At 47.2% G+C, this 19,821-nt stretch overlaps 2 protein-coding genes across 11 annotated transcripts in view; one reads left to right on the top strand and one right to left on the bottom strand.

The window, feature by feature from the left end:
- CFAP70 (cilia and flagella associated protein 70) overlaps positions 1–9,521 on the bottom strand; it is a 36,865-nt gene extending 27,344 nt beyond the window's left edge. For 2 of the 9 annotated variants that reach the window (XM_061599868.1, XM_061599872.1), the window contains exons 1-8: positions 9,090–9,521; positions 8,387–8,502; positions 7,048–7,230; positions 5,646–5,744; positions 4,405–4,484; positions 3,338–3,514; positions 1,836–2,018; positions 1,267–1,361 (exon numbers count right to left, since the gene is read on the bottom strand). In XM_061599868.1, coding sequence (XP_061455852.1) covers positions 1,267–1,361; positions 1,836–2,018; positions 3,338–3,514; positions 4,405–4,484; positions 5,646–5,744; positions 7,048–7,230; positions 8,387–8,502; positions 9,090–9,142 — 986 coding nt within the window. In that variant the 5' untranslated portion in view covers positions 9,143–9,521. Of the gene's footprint in view, positions 1–1,266; positions 1,362–1,835; positions 2,019–3,337; positions 3,515–4,404; positions 4,485–5,645; positions 5,745–7,047; positions 7,235–7,615; positions 7,684–8,386; positions 8,503–8,848; positions 8,949–9,089 lie in introns of those variants that run through there. The other 7 variants (XM_061599863.1, XM_061599864.1, XM_061599865.1 and 4 more) reach the window with 6 other exon arrangements.
- A 1,797-nt stretch (positions 9,522–11,318) lies between these two features.
- Positions 11,319–19,821, top strand: part of MSS51 (MSS51 mitochondrial translational activator) — a 38,626-nt gene continuing 30,123 nt past the window's right edge. For both annotated transcript variants that reach the window (XM_061599841.1, XM_061599840.1), the window contains exon 1: positions 11,319–11,409. The gene's annotated coding sequence lies outside the window, so the exon portion shown is untranslated. The remainder of the gene's footprint in view (positions 11,410–19,821) is intronic.

Raw genomic sequence — 19,821 nt, 5'->3', positions numbered from 1 at the left:
CTGTTTCCATTCCACTGCAGTTTGCTGTGAAATTATGTAACTTGCATAATTTATGTACATAATTATGTAAATTATGTTATTCTGCCTCATTCATTTCAATGCAAAGGAAACACACTGTAAATGTGGCAGCAGGGGACATAATTAGGTATTGCTTGCGGACTGCAAGCAACAGCGGATACCAATTGTATTCACTGGACTGATTTCTGTTTCGGACTTGGGACAAATAAGCGAACGGCAATTTCCACTTCCATTTCCATTGTTGGCAGCATTCTCTGACATCCTCGTCCTGTCTGATGCTTCTGGCTGTTACTGAGTTTAGTTGCCACTCTAGCTGCTAATGCCAGGCATAGAGGGCTTGCACCACAGAGAACAGAGACAGGGAACCATTGCCAATAGCAGCTTTCTGTTCAGTATCAGAAATTCAGGCTGAGTGTTGCCCGCTTCCCATTATGCGTGTTCTGATTTGCTTTGCAGAACACATCAGTTGCTTGTTCCCCTGTAGTCACTGAGAGGCAGTATGGAGCACTAGTTAGGACTGGGAGTGGGAGAAACCCAGACTTAAATCCCTGCAGCCCTCCCCAGAAATTCACTGGGTGACCTTGGGGCCACTCTCTCTCTCTCTCTCTCAGCCTAACCTACCTCACAGGGTTCTTGTGAGGATATTATTATTATTATTATTATTATTATTATTATTATTATTATTATTATTATTATTTTATTCAATTTCTATGCCGCCCACAGCCAACGGCTCTCTGGGCGGTGAACAGCATAAATTTAAAATACAATATAATAAAATCACATATCAATACCACACACATAACAAAATTCCAAAGACTAAAAACATATTACATAATTGTTCTAGTATACTAAGCTGTAATAAATATACTAAGAATATTAAAATATTAATATTAATAATAATGGGGGAAGAGAGCCATGCTTAGTTCCTTGAAATGAAGGCAAGATTTAAATTTAATAACAATCATAATAGGCAATCTGAAGTGCAACAGAAACCAGTGCCGACCAAGCCATAGATGCAACACCTATTTAGATTTACCTAGCACTTTAAATCAGTAACTCTTATAATCACTTTGTAAAGTAGGTCAAGGTCGGTCAGGCCTTGGCCACTGAAGAGTGTTTAAGGCCCTAGCAAGATTCCCAGCTCCCTTTTATTAGCCCCTATGCTATAGCAGGTCTCGTTCTATTGGGCTGATCTATCCTATTGATATAAGTTACAAATCGCTGGAGAATAGCCTCTGTTTTCCTCACCAGAGCACAGCAACAGGATCTAGGTAACAGCGCCTTTCCAGGTCCCACACAATCCGTTTTTTAATAGTTTCTCCTTGGATCCTGAGATCTTTTTCCTATAAAGGAAAAAAGAACCGTTCAGCCCTAGAAATCAGCTTTTCAAGACAACGTCTGGAACGCTCTTCCAGCAGAGATTTGGCAGGCACCATCGCTTTTGAATTTGGGACATCTCTTGAAGCTGACAGGCCTATGCAGCTGTTTAAAATGTCTCTTGAGTAGCCAGCCATTTTAATGATTGTTTTGTGTTGCTTTTAAAGGTTTATAATGTTACTGCATGCTGCCCTGTTAGATTTCTAAAAGAAAGATCCCTTCCAGCATCCTGTACTTATTTTGCATGCTGGACTCAAAATAGGGGATGGATATCATGATCACTCTTAGCTGTTACACTCTCCCTTGGCTGGCCAGTACCAAAAGACAGAATCCCGAGGGGGGGAGGAGGAACAGGCCTCAGCCCGGCAATTCCCACATAATTCCCATGATGATTCTAAGCAACAACTTCAGTTATATTCTCTTCCAGCTCTGTCAGTCACCTCAGGTGTGTTCAGCTCTCCGTCCTCCTCCTCGTAAGCCCCGCCAGTGATAAAGGAGTCTGGGATATTCTGCCCCCCTGGTGCTAAAATGTTGGTGACCGGCCACCTTTTCGGCCGGGGCACTGGTTCTTTCTCACCACCAAACTTCAGTACCCCGTTCTTGAACAGGAAGGGCCATTCTTTCTGGAAGGATCATAAGAGAAGCTTTGTAATTCCTGCCATCAGCAAACCAACTCATATACATAGCATAGACTAGGGTCGAAATAAATATCATACAGACTCTCCTTAAAAATACAGGCTCCCAAGAATAATTGACATAGGTCTTTTAATTTGCAAAGCACTTTTTAAGTCTCCAATCTCATGTGAGAGGTAGACCACAATTTTTCAAATGTTACAAGGGAGGTGGAAAAACAGTGGCTCAGTTTACGGGCACACAAAACCATTTTGGGATTGCTTGAGCAAACCTTGGGCTCACATTCTACCTCTTCGCCATTCATTCATCCCTCGGGGGCTCCGATTCCCTCTTTGAGTTCCTGGTTCACAGCAAACCATAAGCTACCATTATATCCATACCGACAAACTGCGATTTGCTCTTTGCCCTCCAAATCAGAACTTTGGACCGCCGTTACGCCCTACTCTTTCTTGCGATTTAGTTTACTGATATGCCGCCTTTTCACAGTGAGCCCAAAACAGCTTACAACAGATATCCAGGTCTTACAGTGCTCCATGGAGCCTCAGCAGCTTGGCTTAGTGATACAGTTCACCTTCGCTATGCGAACGTTGAAGACGCACTTCTTTACCTTGGCCTTTGGCACCTGAGAGGTGGCTGGGAGTCCAGAATCTGTGAGTTCAAATCCCCGCTCGTGTCTCCTGGGTGTCAAGGGCCAGCTAAAGATCACCCCCACAGGGAGTGGCTCAGGGGTTACGTGCCCTGCCACCTGTGCAGCCGTGAGCAAGCTGCATCATTTCAAGGAGCCCAGTTGCCCCCCAGCTGGCAGTTGTGGACAAGGAAGGGGCTGGTTTGTGCAACTGTGGCAAGCTGAGCAGACCCAAGCCAGCTGGGGAGGACTAGCCTCAGAGGGAGGCGATGGGAAACCCCCTCTGAATACCGCTTACTATGAAATCCCTATTCATAGGGTCGCCATAAGTCGGGATCAACTTGAAAGCAGCCCATTAAGTTGTTTTAAATCATTTTCAAGGCTAGGGGATTGACAGCTGGCTCCCTCATTGCTCCTCCAGAGGAGAGTAACAGGAGCAGAAGAAAAATGCTGAGGAGGGCCCTGATGGCGAGTCTTCCCCAGCCTTCTGGAAGGTCCTGTTGGCGCAGGTCTCATTGACTTTTACAGACATAGCAGCAGTAGGCATTGCCGGGGGCAACAGGGGCACGGTTTTGCCACGGCAAGAGGTCACGGCACCTCTTGACTTCAGCAAGAGCAGCCTGAAGATCAGCAAAGGCACAATGGCAGGAACCCAAGAACCTAGAGCCCCAGCAGCCAACTCACTTCGCCAAAGGCTGGCACTTGCAAGCCAGCCATGTAGTTCTGCTGGGGCCCCGTGGGAACGAACACTTCAGGGACTGCGTAAGCGGCTTCCACGGTCACTCGCAGGAGATTGCCCTCGCTCAGCTGCCACAGAGACAGCAGGCTCTCCTGGACAGATACGGCCACGTTGATGGCACACTGCAAAAAAACGAGAGCAGATTTGGGGTATGCTGGCACTTCAACCTCGTATATCACTTGTATGCCACCTGAAACTGTTGTGGGGTTCCTCAAGGAATGGAACCCAATGACTTAGGGAGACAGTGGGCTCTTCAACACTGGAGGCGTTCAGCTGGACAGCCACCTGTCGGCTACGCTTTAAGTTGGATTCCTGCATTGAAGAAGGGGTTGGACTTGATGGCCTTATAGGTCCCTTCCAACTCTACTATTCCATGATTCTACGATTTTCCGGGAATTTTATTTATTTATAAACATATTTGTATACCGCTATTTCATTACAAGAAAAATCACAGCAGTTTAAAACCACTGAATAAAAACCATTAAAATACAGTAAAAACAAGGTCAACTATTGCACAGAGACATCTTCTTAACTGGCTGCAGAACAGAAAAGTTTTCAGCAGGGTATTTAAAGGTTAGAACTGAATGCCTGCTGAATCTTTGTTGGCAAAGCATTCCAGGGAACTGGGCCAATAACACTAAATTTCGCGTCAATATTTAATACGCCTCACCGACTCAGGTAGGTCAGGAAAGCTGTATCTACAGTCATGCCCGGTCCTTAGACAACAGCCACACTGCTGCCTTGTCGCGTGATCCAGCTGGAGGTCCCTGTGCTAAATCCAGTCATTAGGGCATTTCCATTCCACCCTATTCCATCCCAAGCAGCCAGCAACTGACCAAAATGAACATGGAGATAACCAGGTCTCTTCCCCACCTCAGAAGAAGGAAGCTTGAGGGGTGGGCAGAGTCGTAGCCATGGTGGGGGTTGCTGTAGCCCACAAATGATGCTGCCGGCTCATCCATGCATCCTCACCATGATACAGGTTTGGGCATTTTTTTTGTTCTTTTATTACCTTGGCATCTGGCCGGAGGGTCTCCAAGGGAGAGCCGAGCACGGGGTACACTGGCAGCGTTGCATCAAATTCACAGAGTCCTACAGAGGGAGAAAGAGAACATCGGGGGAAACTATGGATGTCACAAAGAAAAATAACTAGGGCCGGGGTGACAATGTTGCTGGAATGCCATCACAGGTGGGGTGCATGAGGGAGGGAAACGCATGCCCATGGCAAGGGCACTTGCACTGCAAACGCAGGTCACATCCACACCATATATTTAAAGCACAATTACATCACTTCAGCAGTCATGGCTTCCCCCAAAGGATCCTGGGAACTGAAGCTTGTTAAGGGTCCTGGGAGTACAGTAGGTCTATGAGGGGCAAACAACAGTTCCCAGGATTCTTTGGGGGAAGCCATGACTGTTGAAGTGGCATATATGTGCTTTAAATGTATGGCGTGGATGTGAGCTTACACACACTTACTTGCTCTTTTAACTTTATTGCTTTCCTGTTCATCCCTTTGAGATCTTAGTAGGGAGTACTGGGCTATGGTTGCTTTAAATGGTCCTCTCCCTGGCAGCCATGGCAAAGCAAAGCTGTCTACCTGCCGAGGAAGGGTTGTAGTGGAGGAGTGAGGTGAGGAAAGGAGCCCGTTGCCAGGCAGAATTAGGAGTAAGTTCTTTTTTGGCAAAGCACCAGGGGGGAGCTGCTTAACCTTGGAATCATTTTCATTTCTGTGCTGCTCTTGCCATGCAACTCTATGGTTTGGAAAGCACTTAGGGTGGGGTGGGCAAACAAGCCATAGTTAATAAACCACGATGGATTCACACCTGATGGCAAGCCACAGTTGGAACAAGCCACGTTTCATAAGCCGACAGCAAGCCATGGCTTACAATTATGGTTTGTTGGGAACAAACCGTGGTTAAGCTCAGGTGCAGCCAGCATGGTAGGGAGGTGCTGCCCTCCTGACAGCAGCCACCTACTGGATGGGGTGAGGCAGGAGGGAGCAAGGCGCGCTAAGAGTGCTAGATTGGCTCCACCTGCGAGCCCACGCACCACTGACTTCCTCACCCCCACCCCATCCAGGTAAGCGGCAACAGCACCAACCTACCACATCAGCTGCCCCTGGTCAAGCTGTCACGATCAAAACAGCCATGGTTTAACTATACAAGCTATAGTTTTGTTATGTGTGAGCCGGGCCACTGTATAACTTCCCTTGGGTGTGTTTCCAGTGAACAGAGAATGAACTCCATTACCCACCTTGCAGCAGAGGCAGGAGGTCCATCACGGCTTGACCGAGAGTCACAGTCTTCTCTTCCTTCTGCTTTTTCTCCTTTGGCAAGACTTCAATCACAGTGACTGGGAATACCAAAGCGTAAGATCTGATGAAGTCCCTTCAGCATCAGTGATGCAGGAGCACCCAACAGTAAGAAAACGGGGCGCTCTCTCTTTTTTAAACAAGCTGTTACACTCCAGTATCATCTCACTGAAGAACTACAGTCCTGATAAGCTTCTCAGGGATGCCCAGGATACTGCCCCATATCACTTGAAATGCCTTCATTTTTAAAAAAACAACCACCATGTTTCTGCATTCCCAAAAAGTTAATACAAAGTAACACGGCATTCATAGAGGATCTCCAGAGAGAATTAGACAAAGGAAAGTAATAATAAAGTGAAAAAACAGCAAAGCAATTAACCCCGTGGCTATATCTTTTTAGGTCAGAAAAGAGTGAACCAAGAAGAGGAACGTAAAAATATAACTCCTGAATACTGTATCAGGAAAAGGAAAAGATATTCCCAAATGACTAGTATTGCTGAGTTTTCTAGGGGTCCCCATTCAAGAGTGTAAGGAAGGTCCATCAGGTTGCTGCATATGTTTCTGGAGCTGCTTTGCCTCTTTGAACATGTAAGTGGTGGGTTAAAGTTTCAGAGACAGCAATAAACATAAAGCTTTTTCATAACTGCCCTCCTTTGTATTTAACTCTCTCTGGCATGCATCTCCACGGTCCAGGGCTTCCCTAAGCCAGGCCTGAAAATTTAGACCTGCCTTAGAATTTAGCCAATTAAGAACCTCACCTCTAAGTAGCTCAGCCCTACATCACCCAGCTAGCTGTCCAAAGCATATCGTCTGAACCTGGGCTTGTGGTTTAGCTATCTCTAGATAAACCATGAGATGTAACCAAGGCTTATTTAATAATATAGAAACAGTAACAAATAAAGAAATAGTGTAACATGGGAGCTGCTTAGCTCACAATTTAAAATTCACCTCGGTCACAAACTTACTAGGTAGTATTTGACAAGCCCCCGTCTGCAATATGGGGATAAAACTGACCTACCTTATAGGGTTGCTATACAGATTACAAGGACATAAGAAGAGCCTGCTGGATCAGGCCAGCGGCCCATCTAGTCCAGCATTCTGTTCTTACAGCGGCCACCCAGATTATTAAGATTAAAGTACGCAACGTGCTTTGAAGACTTGAAATTAGAAGTCATTCATAGGCGTTCTCATGGCTGAAATAAGGCCAGCATACAGTGTTTCCCCCTAAACGGTCTAAGAGCAAAACAATCTCTTCTTTCTCAATTTCTAAATGAGTTTCAATTCACGAGCAGCTCCTATTGAAGGTGTGGGGGGAACCAGTCAGGAAGGGTCACTCTTACTCACATAGTAAGGGCTTGTGTGCAATGTCGTCCAGGCTATGCGGCCCTTCAGGGTGGCAGTCAAAGGTGGTGGCGAAATTGTACCTCACACTTCCGCCTGGGGAAGCATCCACTTTTGAAGAGTCACCAAGCACGACACTGTTGTATTCGACACGCACAAAGGTAACTGGCCCATCTCCTTTGACGCCTTTCTATCAAACAGATAGATGTTGTCACTCAGCTTTCTTTGTGCAGGGTAGATTCAAGCGTCAGACCACCTGAGCAAGACCACACACTCCTTCTCCACATATGACCTGGCTGGAGAAATCTCAGAGCCGTTATGTTGGAATTAACCCCCAAAATACAAAACCATATTTTGTACTAAGCTTAGGGGGTTCAACTGCCTAAACTGGATTCCCAGTGGTCAGAGAAGGATCTTCATTATTTCTCACTCCTCCCCTAAGGCCACTGGAAGCAAAATAAATTATGCAGAATCAGCAAATAAGCACAGAATGTCTGGATTGAAAAATGCAAGGTTCAAATTGCACTGTAGTTGGATGACTTCTTTTAAAGTACAGTAGGGCCCCGCTTACCAGCGCTTTGCTTCCTGGCGTTCTGATAATGCGGCGGCTTTCATTCCCCGTTTTAAAGCCGCTTTTGCAGCATTTTGCGGCATTTTCGCATGACGCACCCCATTATACTCAATGTGGTTCCGCTTTATGGCCATTTCCGCTTTACGGCGGGGGTCCGGAACGGAACCTGCCGTATAAGCGGGGTCTGCCTGTATGCCAGTAGTGGGTGAGGCCAAAAGAAAAAATGGGGCAATGGATGCAACTCTTACCTTTGCACAGTAGGCTACATTCTAGCCACACAAAAGATTTCGACACACATCTCCATCCATCTAGGCAAGCAAGACTCGAGAGGCAATGTCATAGTTCAAGGACATCGTCCAGCCAGGCAAAAGCACTCGAGGATCAGGGAAGGCTCCAGGGAGAGCCCCAAGGGCCGGGCAGAGAGGTCTGCAGGCCACATTCGGCCCCCATGCCTGAGGTTCCCCACCCCTGCTCTACATCAAACCAAGCTCCAAGCGAAGAGCAACTCTGAGATTCAAAAGCATCAGAAATAAATATTAGCATTGCACCCAATTAATCCTTGTTATATTTTATGATTCTTTCTTTGCCTCCCAAATCTAAGGTGTCTTTGACCTTTGAACTGCAAGCTTCTGGGCACAGCTTGTTTTATTATTCATTTATGTACAGCACCTACTGATGCCGATATGCTTTGAAGATCCATAACGATACAATACAAATCTTGATACCATACTGAACTTGATAAATCAAAACTTCCTCTGAGAAAACATTTACCAAGTCGTGTCCATCCAGCACCGTGATGCTCACTGGTTTGGCGGCATTTCCTGGCACGTCCGAGTGGAAAAAGGAAGGTGAGAAAGCCATGCTGGTGGAACAAAGTAGTTATACACCTATATAAGAAAAAAAAAGGAAGAGGAAAAAAGCCAATCAGCATTTATTTTTATTTTATTATTTATACTGTAGTTACACTGATATTCCACCTTTCCTCCAAGGAGCTCAAGGTGGCGTACAAACATGGTTCTCCCCCTCCCGATTTTATCCTCACAACAATCCTGTGAAGTAGGTTAGGCTGAGAGACAGTGCCTAGCCTCAGGTCACGCAGGGAATTCCATGGCTGAGCAGGAATTTGAACCCTCGTCTCCCGGGTCCCAGTCCAACGCTCTAACCACTACCCCACATGCTGCCTTTCCTCCAAGAAGTTCAGGCTGGCATACTTGGGCCTCTCCCCAATCTTACCATCACAACAACCTTGTGAGGTAGGTGAGGCTGACAGAGCGAGAGAGTGGCTACTCTGTGTAGGACTGACGATGGATGGATCACACAACCCAGGGAAACTGCAAGTTCGCTTTCCCTGGAAAAGTTCCTATCCCTCCCAGGCTGGGATTTTCCAAAAAGAAGCCCCCATCCCCACCCCAATACTGGTCGGAAATGGGTGCTAGGGGCTGGGCTCTGGGCAGGAAGAATGAGAGGCGCCCACCTGCCCGCAGGGAACGGAAGAGCGCAGAGACCCAGCGACCGTTGCCACTGCATCTTCCGTTGCCATAGCGACGCAGGGGCGCCTCCATCACAGCCTCTACCTTCCTCGGCCAGGGGAAAGCCTCGCGAGATCTTCCAGCCGCCATGTTTGTTGAGGGCAAGCGAAGGCCCCCTCCGCGGGGCTTCCACGCTGCCGTTTCTTCCTGCCTAATAACCCTGTCCTCCCCGATCGACGCGTGTTTGCACCATTGTTGTGGAAGCAGCCGTGCACTCTGCGGCGCGGGAGGGAGGTCACCATAAGCAGCATCGCAGGCTCTGCGTCGTATTTATGGCGCAGGAAAAGCCCAGATTCCAAAACGGGCGCAGATGGAAGTTCGTGGGGGCGGAGCCTGTGACCTAAGGGGTGGGCCCTCGTGCGATAGGGGCGGGACATAGTAGAGCCTGGGCGGGGCACCTGATGAACCTGGAGGCTAGCACAAGCGATGAAATCAGGCAGAAAGTAAACCTCTCGGTTCTGGCCACTCATCTCCAGATTTTATTCCCTGTCCTAGAGACCCTAAATCTTGACTCCTTAGGTCAAACTGTCAGCCTGCAAACCCTGAAGATGGAGGGAGTAATAATTCCCCGATGAAAGGGCAAGAAAATGAACTCTGCACGTTCTCAGAAGACCTTCCTAGTTGCTCCAGCTGTTTGAGGGCTGAGACCCCAGAATCTGAAATCACTCCAGGGCAGTGACAGGCTGAAATTAGTCCTTGCACATAAGAACGTTGTTAAAGGTTTAGATGTCATGACTTGTGTTCCTCCCACCCTCCACTAGGTCACTGGGCTGGTCTCTCCCCCCCCCTCCATACACACATAAGCTGTTGTGGAACATGAATCTGAATGTCTAACATAACTAATTTTAAAAACCCTCTATTTTGTTATTTTGCTGTTATGTGCGAACCCCCTTAGTATTTCTTCTTGAAACAAACAATAATAATGTTAAGATACGAGGGGGGAAGGAGACTATTTATCACTGTTTTGACCTAGGCACCACTGCTGCTAGCTTTAATTTTTCAGCTCAGCAGACAGGCAGCAGCAGTTTATTCCTTGGATGATATGGTGCAAATTGTATGCAGCCCAAACAGGGGCATCACTACCGGGGTGCGGGGGGTGCGGATTGCACCCAGGTGACACCATGAGGGGGGTGACACCCAGAGCCGCACACACCCCCGCACTCCCGCTAGTGATGCCGCTGCCCCCTGGCACCCGGTCCGGTGCGTGCCGAAAGCGGGCGCCCGCTTGCTGGCGGTGAAGCCTGGACGGGCCTTCCACCTTCAGCCTGGAGCGTGTGGTGAGCGCGCGCGCGCGAGACCAGCCACCCCTGTCCATGCCCCTGGGAGGGCGTGCGCCGGAGGTCCGCACCCCCCTGCACTCCCGCTAGTGATGCCGCTGAGCCCAAATACTGATGGCTTCCTGTTGGGGCATCTGGCTGGCCAATGAAAACAGGGTGCTGGACTAGATGGGCCACTGACCTGATCTAGCAGCCAGGCTCAACTTTTGTTCTTAGTAAGTCGTCAGGGAACTACTTTTAGAATCTCAGGAGAGCTCTGCTGGATCAGGCCAGTAGTCCATCTAGTCCAGCATCCTGTTCTCACAGTGGCCAACCAGGTGCCTGGGGGAAGCCTGCAAGCAGGACCTGAGTCCTCTCCCCTCCTGTGGTTTCTAGCAACTGGTATTCAGAAGCATGCTGCCTCCAGCTGTGGAATAAACTAAAGCTTTTTGAAAAGATGGGGGGATTTTTTGAAAAGACAGGGTCAGGCACACTCATTAGGCTGAAATATGTTTTTTGTCTCATGCCCCTGACAATACCCTTTCTTGGGCAAAAGATGGAGGTAAAGCCAGGGCCAAGTCCAACTGAGCAGTTGCGGTTTCTTCCAAGCATAGAGCATTACAGCCTGCACCTTTCTCACAATAACCCTGTAAGGTGGGTCATTATGATCCCCCTCTCCTTTTTTACAGATGGAGAAAGGCACACCTGTGAAAAGTAGCGGGAGGGGGGCTCTTGTATTGTCCTCTCTCTTCCTGCTGGGAGCAGATGGCTCATTACAATCCCGACACAAATTTTTGAGCAGTTAGGAAGCTCAGTTCAGGATGCCACAGTCCCTCCTGTCCATCTGACAGGAGTCCTCCTTCTTTGTCAAGATCTGGGGCTGCCTGCAGGATATTCTTAGACTGAGAGATCCCTCCTAGCATTTCTGCAGTTGGAAGCAGAGAGCAATCCAGGAGAATTCAAGAGGTATTTGCTGCTGAGGGAGAACCCAGCTGCAAAGACATAACAGGTAAGTTTGCCCTTCCTCCTGTCTGATCTTTAAATATAGCCTATTAGGGAACACCTCGACTTTCTCCAGTGTTCTCAAATCTTCCTTTCCCAACCTATTTCCCCCGTTCTCCTTGCACACACCTCTCCTTCTGCCAACAGTCTTCTTTTTCCTTAATCCGATGACAACTTTTCACAGTCGCTGTGCCCTGTTCTTCTCCAACTACCTCAGTTTAGCAGGAAAAGTCACTCTTTTCCCTCTCCCTGGGGGAAAAAATACCGCTGCTATTTTGCCTTTTGGAGAGCTTCTGTGAATGCTTTTATCCCAGACTTTAAAGCTTTTGTCTGTGCTTATATATGTGTCCCTGCAAGTTGGTTCAGTCTAGGGACAGAGTGTGTGTATGGGATGTATCTTAACTATAATGCAGATGGATGCAAATACACATGCAAAACGTCAAACTGGGCTGGATGGATTGATGGTCTGATGCAACATAAGGCAGCAGCTTATATAGTCTCCTTATTGTGTAGAAAAGCCCATGTGTTAATTGTCCCTGTCTCCATCGTTCTGTATTTGGGTACCTCCAGCCTGTCAGTATTTTGAGGGAGGAATTTCAGTGCATATTGGGAAACGTAGCTTTGTACAATTGAAGTGGTGCTCTGTCACCCAAGCACAACAAATCCACTTTGAAAAAGAACTGAATTTCTTGCCGTTTGGAAAGTGACAGGGGAAAATGCATTGAAAAGTGTGGGATGAACGAATGATTAATGGGAAGACATCTAAAAACACCCCACAAGCGAATCAGGATGAAAGAGCATTCATCTCGTATAACCTCCCTGCAAATAAATCAGAACAAACGCTCAATAAAGAACACAAATGTTTTAACTTCTGCGTAAGCTTTGTGCAAAGAAATTAGGATGAATGTGTAATAAACAGATCATCTGGAGCTGCCCTTCTCAGCTCCCAGGATTGCCATTAGCTGATTGTGTGGCGTACTTTTATTTGATTAGAGTAGCCGTGTGTCTTATTTTGCAACCACATTTGACCAATGCCTGATGGATGGTTTTTGTTTGGTTTAATGCACAAAGTATACACCTTTTTTGGTATGCAATTTTGTCCAAGGCAATTTTTGTGTTGCAGTTTTGGGCTCCTTTAGGAAGACGGTTGGGGTAGAGATTCAATAAGTAAATAATAGACACTCCCCCCCCCCAAAGTAATCTTCCCTAATGTAATGCATTTTGCTATGTTATTTCTACCAATACATGAGTGTTTATGGACACTCTTCCAGTTGGAACGCAAAATCTGGAGACGTGCGAATTTTGAAGGAAGGCTGTGTTTCCAGTTCTCCTATTGTTTCAGAAAATGTAAATTAGATCGTTTCGCCTTTAAGCGCAATCTCAGACCAATTTCTCCCCTACCCCTAGTCCCAGCTATTGGGGTGCCTCTCGGATCAGTCCGTTCCCCCCCCCCATTCTGTTTTCCAGCTTCTGCTGAATTGTCTCAGCCAACTGGCCACAGCTACATGGAAGGCAGAGGACTGGAATAGCATTGCTATCTCATCCACATTGGCAGAGCCTGTTTTTATCATCTTGGTTCTTGACATTTGAGTGTGTCTCCCCCCATCCCCCTTCTCCAACTCCAGCCACCCTTAGCTTACCTCCTTCATTGCCCCCACCCCCACCCATGAAGTGCTATGCAAGGGCACCTCTTGGGCATGTCCAGATGGCTCTCGTTTTGCAGGTGTCCTCTTTCAACCCATATGCATTTCCCAGCATACATGCCTGTGGGCTAACACGGAATGGCATGATAAGGATGATGGTCTGTACAGAAGGGCGATTGCTCAGTGGCAGAGCACCTGCTTTGCATGCAGAAGGCCCCAGCTTCAATCCCCGCCATCTCCAAGTAGGGCTGGGAAAGCCACCCTCTTGAAACCCTGGAGAGCGGCTGCCACTCAGTGTAAACAATACTGGACTAGGTGGACCAACGGCCTGATTTGGTATAAGGCAGCTATCATTCTCCTATTTATATCAGCCCTTTCTTCAGAACCATGAGGACTGGAATCTTACTCTATTTTTAGGAGATGGGCCATAGTTTAGTGGCAGAGCACCTGCAGAAAACCCCGATTCAGTCCCTGGCATAGGGCTGGGAAAAGACCCCTGTCTGAAACAGTGGAAATCTGCTGTCAGTCAGTGTAGACCAGGGTTGGGGAACTTAAGGCATGGGAGCAGTGAATACAGCCCTCCCAGTCTCTTCCTCTGGCCCGTGAGACTCTGCCCAAGCCACACCCCTTACTGGCCCTGTTCCACCCACTTTTTGAGTGCTTTTGCCTAACCGGAATGCGTCCTCCAACTGTGATAATCCTACTTGCCTGGATAGAGAGGTGTGTATGTACAGAAGTCTCTGACTTTGGCTAGAATGTAGCCTACTGTATTAAAGTAAGAGGCCCATCTCTTGCTCCTCCCACTCGTTGCCTCTGGCCACGCCCACCACAGGTATGGGCCCCCTGGAACATTTCCCATGATGCAATGCAGTCCTTGGACTGAATGAAAGGTTCTCAAACCTTTGTGTAGACGATCCTGACCTAGATGCATACACGTACATCAGCAGAGCACAGAAATAGCTGATCTGTTAAGGTTGGCAGTTGAAGGAACAAAGAAGCTTAAGGGTGATCACTATGAAAAGGTAAAGTCATACATGCTGAAGCAGTCATGTGGCCTGCAGTCAGGGAGCCATCACTGACTAAATGGAAAGACAGAAGAGAAGGGAAGAAGGGGAGGAGAAAAGCCTGCAAAAACAACAAGACACTTTAGAGGAAGAATCAGCAGAGGAAAGAATAGATTGCCTTTCTCTCTACCGCTCCCCACTGGTTCCGGTCACTTGTAACATGCGTTGGTGCTTTACTCCCAACAAGTCTGACTCATTATAAGGCACTTTCTCTCTACATTCCTTCCTAATGCTTGTCTGTTTACAAATATACAAGGTGAGCATTATGGGAGTGGGCGAAGACACTGCTGGTCTTTCGAACAGCATCAGTCCTCCCAGAGTCAGCACTGTGCTCTTAAAAAACCCACCTTCACTCCAAGCTCCTCTTTGCCAATCGGCAGCAAAAGCTCAGACACCTTTCTCTGATTGCATTCAGAACTACCAAAACCTAACTCAAGCAAGAAGGGTGTGGTCCAGCAGCTAGGAGCTACCAGCCATCAACAATAATTTAAGCATGTACTTTCTAGCTCTCTGTGCTGCTCACAGATATCTTAAGTGCTTTAAGCTAAAGGTGGAAGACAGAGATGTGGGAGAAATTCAATTTAGCTTGTGTTTTAATCAGAAATTACCTAATTTTCACCTTTCCAACCAATATGAGACCCGAAATCCAACTGTCCTTTGAAATTTGCACTTCTCTGAATTTTGCCGTGCACTTCTCCAACCAGGCAATGTGTACAAAAATACATATTTTAGGGGAAAGTGAACTTAAAAATACATACATTAGTGAAAATCATACAAAAATGATGTAAGGGGAAAATGCTTATAAAAGTTGTATATTGGTCAAAACTATGTGGCAGCACTTTGGAACTCCTTGCCTATTGACATCAGGCAGGTTTCACTGTACTGTTTTCAGTGCCTGATAAAAATGTTTCTGTTTAGGCAAACCTGCCAGATGTAGAAGGTGACATATTTTAATCTCTTTTTAGTTTTCTGTTGACATTTTCTTTTGAATGTTTTTAAATACGTGTCTTTAACTGTTTTTTTATTGATAGTTTTAATGTGGTTTTTTGGTAAACTGCTTAGAGACTTTATTAACAAGCATTATATGAATTTTGTTAAATAAAAAATAAAACTGGATACAAAAGTACGTACTTTAGAAGAAATTTGCCAGGGAGCTGGTGGCAATGAAACGAATAAGACGGGGACTTGAGCGACGTTGGCGGAAGACTCGGTGCGAGTCTGACCGAACACGGGCTAGAGCCTATCTGAAGGCCTACTCCGTGGCAGTGCGGGCTAAGAAGAAACTTTTCTTTTCTGCCACCATTGCGTCTGCTGGGAGCCGTCCAGCGGAGCTGTTTCGAGTGGTCAGGGGTCTTTTAAACTCTGGTCCCCAGGAGGGTAATATAGACCACTCAACAGCCCGCTGTCAAGAATTTGCAAGGCACTTTGCAGATAAAGTCGCTCAGATTCGCTCCGACTTGGACGCGAAAATTGATACAGTCTCAGGGGATGTAACTTTGGCCCCTGCTTGTCCAATAATAATGGATTCCTTTCAATTTGTACAGCCCGAGGATGTGGACAAGATCCTTGGAGAGGCGAGAGCCACCACATGTCTGCTGGATCCTTGCCCTTCCTGGCTTATCAAAAGTGCCAGAGGGGGACTGGCCGAGTGGGTGAGGGGAGTAGTTAATGCCTCTTTACAACAAGGCAGAATTCCATCTCGCCTAAAAGAGGCAGTTGTACGACCTTTGTTGAAAAAGCCCTCCCTGGATCCCTCTATAATGGGAAATTATCGGCCAGTCTCCAACATTCCGTTTTTGGGCAAGGTAATAGAGCGTGTGGTGGCCGCCCAGCTCCAGAGATTCTTGGATGAAACGGATTATCTGGATCCATTTCAGTCTGTTTTCAGGCCTGGTTACGGGACAGAGACAGCTTTGGTCGCCTTGGTGGATGACCTTCACAGAGAGCTGGACAGGGGGAGTGTGTCCCTGTTAGTTCTACTGGACCTCTCAGCGGCTTTCGATACCATCGACCATGGTATCCTTCTGGACCGCCTTGCTGGGATAGGACTTGTGGGCACCGTGTTACGATGGCTCCATTCCTTTCTGGAGGGACGAACTCAGAAGGTGGTGCTGGGGGACTCCTGTTCGACTCCTTGGCCGTTGACCTATGGGGTCCCTCAGGGTTCAGTTTTGTCCCCCATGTTATTCAACATCTATATGAAACAACTGGGAGAGGTTGTCCGGGGGTTTGGGGTTCAGTGCCATCAGTATGCGGATGACACTCAACTCTATTTCTCCTTTCCACCTAAAGCCAAGGAAGCTGTCCTGGTCCTGAACCAGTGCCTGGCATCAGTGATGGACTGGATGAGGGCGAACAAATTGAAACTAAATCCAGACAAGACAGAGGTGCTCCTGGTCAGTCGAATGGCAGATCAGGGAATAGGGATTCAACCTGTGCTGGATGTGGTTACACTCCCCCTGAAGACACAGGTTCGCAGTTTGGGTGTGCTCCTGGACTCAGCTCTGAACTTGGAGGCCCAGGTCTCGGCCATGGCCAGGAATGCCTTTGCCCATTTAAGACTGGTGCGCCAGCTGCGCCCGTTCCTGGAAATGCCTGATTTGACTATGGTGATGCATGCCTTAGTTACATCTCGTTTAGACTACTGTAACACGCTCTACGTGGGGCTGCCTTTGAAAACTGTTCGGAAATTTAAACTGGTACAAAGAGCTGCAGCCAGAGTGTTAACAGGGGCTGGTTACAGGGACCATACAACTCCCTTGTTACAACAGCTCCACTGGCTGCCAGTTTGTTTCCGGTCACAATTCAAAGTGCTGGTTTTGACCTTTAAAGCCCTATATGGCCCAGGTCCAGGCTATTTGTCAGACCGTATCTCTCTGTATGAGCCTGCCCGGGCCCTGAGATCTTCAGGAGAGGCCCTTCTCTCAGTCCCAACACCCTCGCAAGTGCGATTGGTGGGGACGCGAGATAGGGCCTTCTCAGTGGCTGCTCCTAGGTTCTGGAACTCCCTTCCTAGGGAGGCACAAATGGACCCCTCCTTGCCATCCTTCCGTCGGCAAGTAAAGACTTTTTTATTCTGACAGGCTTTTGGGATAGAAGGTGTTTAGGATTATTTTATTTTATTTATTTTATTTTATTAGATTTATATACCGCCCGACTAGCATTAGCTCTCTGGGCGGTGAACAACAGAATATAAAAATACAAAACATCTCAGATCTCATAATAAATACAGGATAAACATATATAAAACAATAAATCAAAAACAATTACAACAAAATTTAAAACTAAAACGAGTTACATATTAAAACGCCATAGCAAAGAGGCAAGTCTTAACCTGGCGCCGAAAGGAGAGCAATGTCGGCGCCATACGCATCTCTTCAGGGAGACTGTTCCACAGTTCAGGGGCCACCACTGAGAAGGCCCTAGATCTTGTCACCGTCCTCCGAGCCTCCCTATGAGACGGAACTTGGAGGAGGGCCTTCGATGTGGAGCGTAGTGTACGAGCAGGTTCATATCGGGAGAGGCGTTCCAATAGGTATTGTGGTCCCGTGCCGTATAGGGCTTTATAGGTCAAAACCAACACTTTGAATCTAGCCCGGAAGCATATTGACAGCCAGTGCAAGCGAGCCAGAACAGGTGTTATGTGTTCCGACCACCTGGTCCCCGTTATTAATCTGGCCGCCGCATTTTGGACAAGCTGTAGTTTCCTAACTGTCTTCAAAGGCAGCCCTATGTAGAGCGCATTGCAGTAGTCCAGTCGTGAGGTTACCAGAGCATGTACGACTGATGTTAGGTCCTCCCTGCTCAGATAGGGACGTAGCTGGGCTACCAGCCGAAGCTGGTAGAAAGCATTCCGTGCCACCGATGCCACTTGGGCCTCAAGTGACAGGGAAGGATCTAAAAGAACCCCCAGACTACGAACCCGGTCCTTTAGGGGGAGTGTAACCCCATCCAGGACAGGGTGTATATCCACCATCCGATCCGGGAAACCGTTCACCAGCAGCATCTCAGTCTTGTCTGGATTCAGCCTCAGTTTGTTAGCTCTCATCCAGTCCATTACCACAGTCAGGCAACGGTTCAGCACATCGACAGCCTCACCAGGCAAGGATTGGGCTTTACAAGGCTTGTTTTATTGTTTTATATTATTATCTGTAATATTTTAAATTGTTTTTAGATTTTTAAGTGCCTTTTAAGGTTTTAAGGATGTGCATTGTTTAATTGTATTTTAATTGTATGTTTTTCTATGTTTTTAACTACATGTAGTTTTATTTGTAAACTGCCCTGAGTTCCAGTTTGGAAAAAGGGCGGGGTAAAAATAAAGTTTCATTCATTCATTCATTCAAATGAGAAACAGATAAACTGAAACTGACAGATTCCTCCATCTCTAGCAGGAACCGAAATTGACAGATTTATCCATTCCTTGAAAGAAGAGGAGGGGACCTCATCCTCCTTCTTTTGAAATGCCATAATACTACAGTGTGGAGGATAATAAACGGATGGTGATGACAGGAGATTTATCCAAGGGTATCAGAGAAAAGCCCCTTGCTTAATTAAACAGCCAACGGAATTTCAAGAGACATAAATGAGCTGTGTCAGTCTTTTGCATTGGATCTAAGATAGCCTATAAGTCTAGGCAGCTTGGAGAGACAGTTGTTTTCTGTCTGCTAAGACAGACAGAGAGAAAAATGATGGCTGTCTAATGGGCAGGGGATTGTCAGGGTATAGTAGTGCTGAACCAGCTGCCCGGAAAGAAACAAATCTTGCTTATCACAATGAGGGTGAAGTTCCCCTAATTAAAGGCCACTTGGACCCGGCAGAGATACAGGCAGAAAAAAATCAGCCCAAGGGCCCAGCTATGCAGAGCATTTTTATAGGACCACACTTCAAGCTGTAGCCACCTGCAAGAGAGATCGCATCTGATTCGGAAAGGTCCCTGTGCAGATGAATTTTTTTCTATTAGAGTTTCTGAGATTATTGCAGCCAAAATGAATCAGGGAAGGGAGGAGGCACTCTTCCTGGAATCTCAAATTTGCAGCTACTCAGATTTTTATTTTTTTTATTTTTGCACACTCTCAGATGCCTTCCTTGGCTACTAGCCTTTTCTGAAGCCAGGGAGTGAACCTGGGACCTTCAGCTTGCCAAACATGTGCTCTGCCATTAAGCTACAGCCCTCCCTCCTCCCCAAACAAACCTGCTGTCTGCCTCCAGCACTCACAAGGAATGGTATCCTGTAAAACCATTTTTTTGCCAGCTTGAGGGCCACCTTCCTTCTTGGGCAACCTTCCATGGGCAACCTTCCATGGGCCGGGGTGGGCAGGGCCAGAGGTAAAACTGGGTGGAGCAACAAATGCAAATGTTACCTTTGTATGGTAGGCTGGTTTCTCCACACGTTCACACACATCCCTCTGTCCTCCACTCAGGCAAGCAAGAGGTGTGATCAGAGTTCAATGGTGTAAAGCAGGGCCAGTGAGGGGGTGTGGCCTAGGGAGAAGGGGTGTGGTCCGGGGAGAGTTTTGAGGGCCAGATACAGAGGCTTGGAGGGCCGCGTTCGGCCCCAGGGCCTGAGGTTCCCCACCCCAGCTGTACAAGTTTGTTCCTGAAACATCCTACTACTCTGGTGAAATAGGGATGTGAAACATATATGTATTTGTAATTTTGCACTGAGGATGCTGCTAAAACAAACAGGTGATGTGGCCTGGTTTCTTGTGGAGG

This window comes from Rhineura floridana, chromosome 17 (assembly GCF_030035675.1).
Source record: "Rhineura floridana isolate rRhiFlo1 chromosome 17, rRhiFlo1.hap2, whole genome shotgun sequence".
Lineage (NCBI taxonomy): Eukaryota > Metazoa > Chordata > Lepidosauria > Squamata > Rhineuridae > Rhineura > Rhineura floridana.
This window is presented reverse-complemented; position numbering and strand designations above follow the sequence as displayed.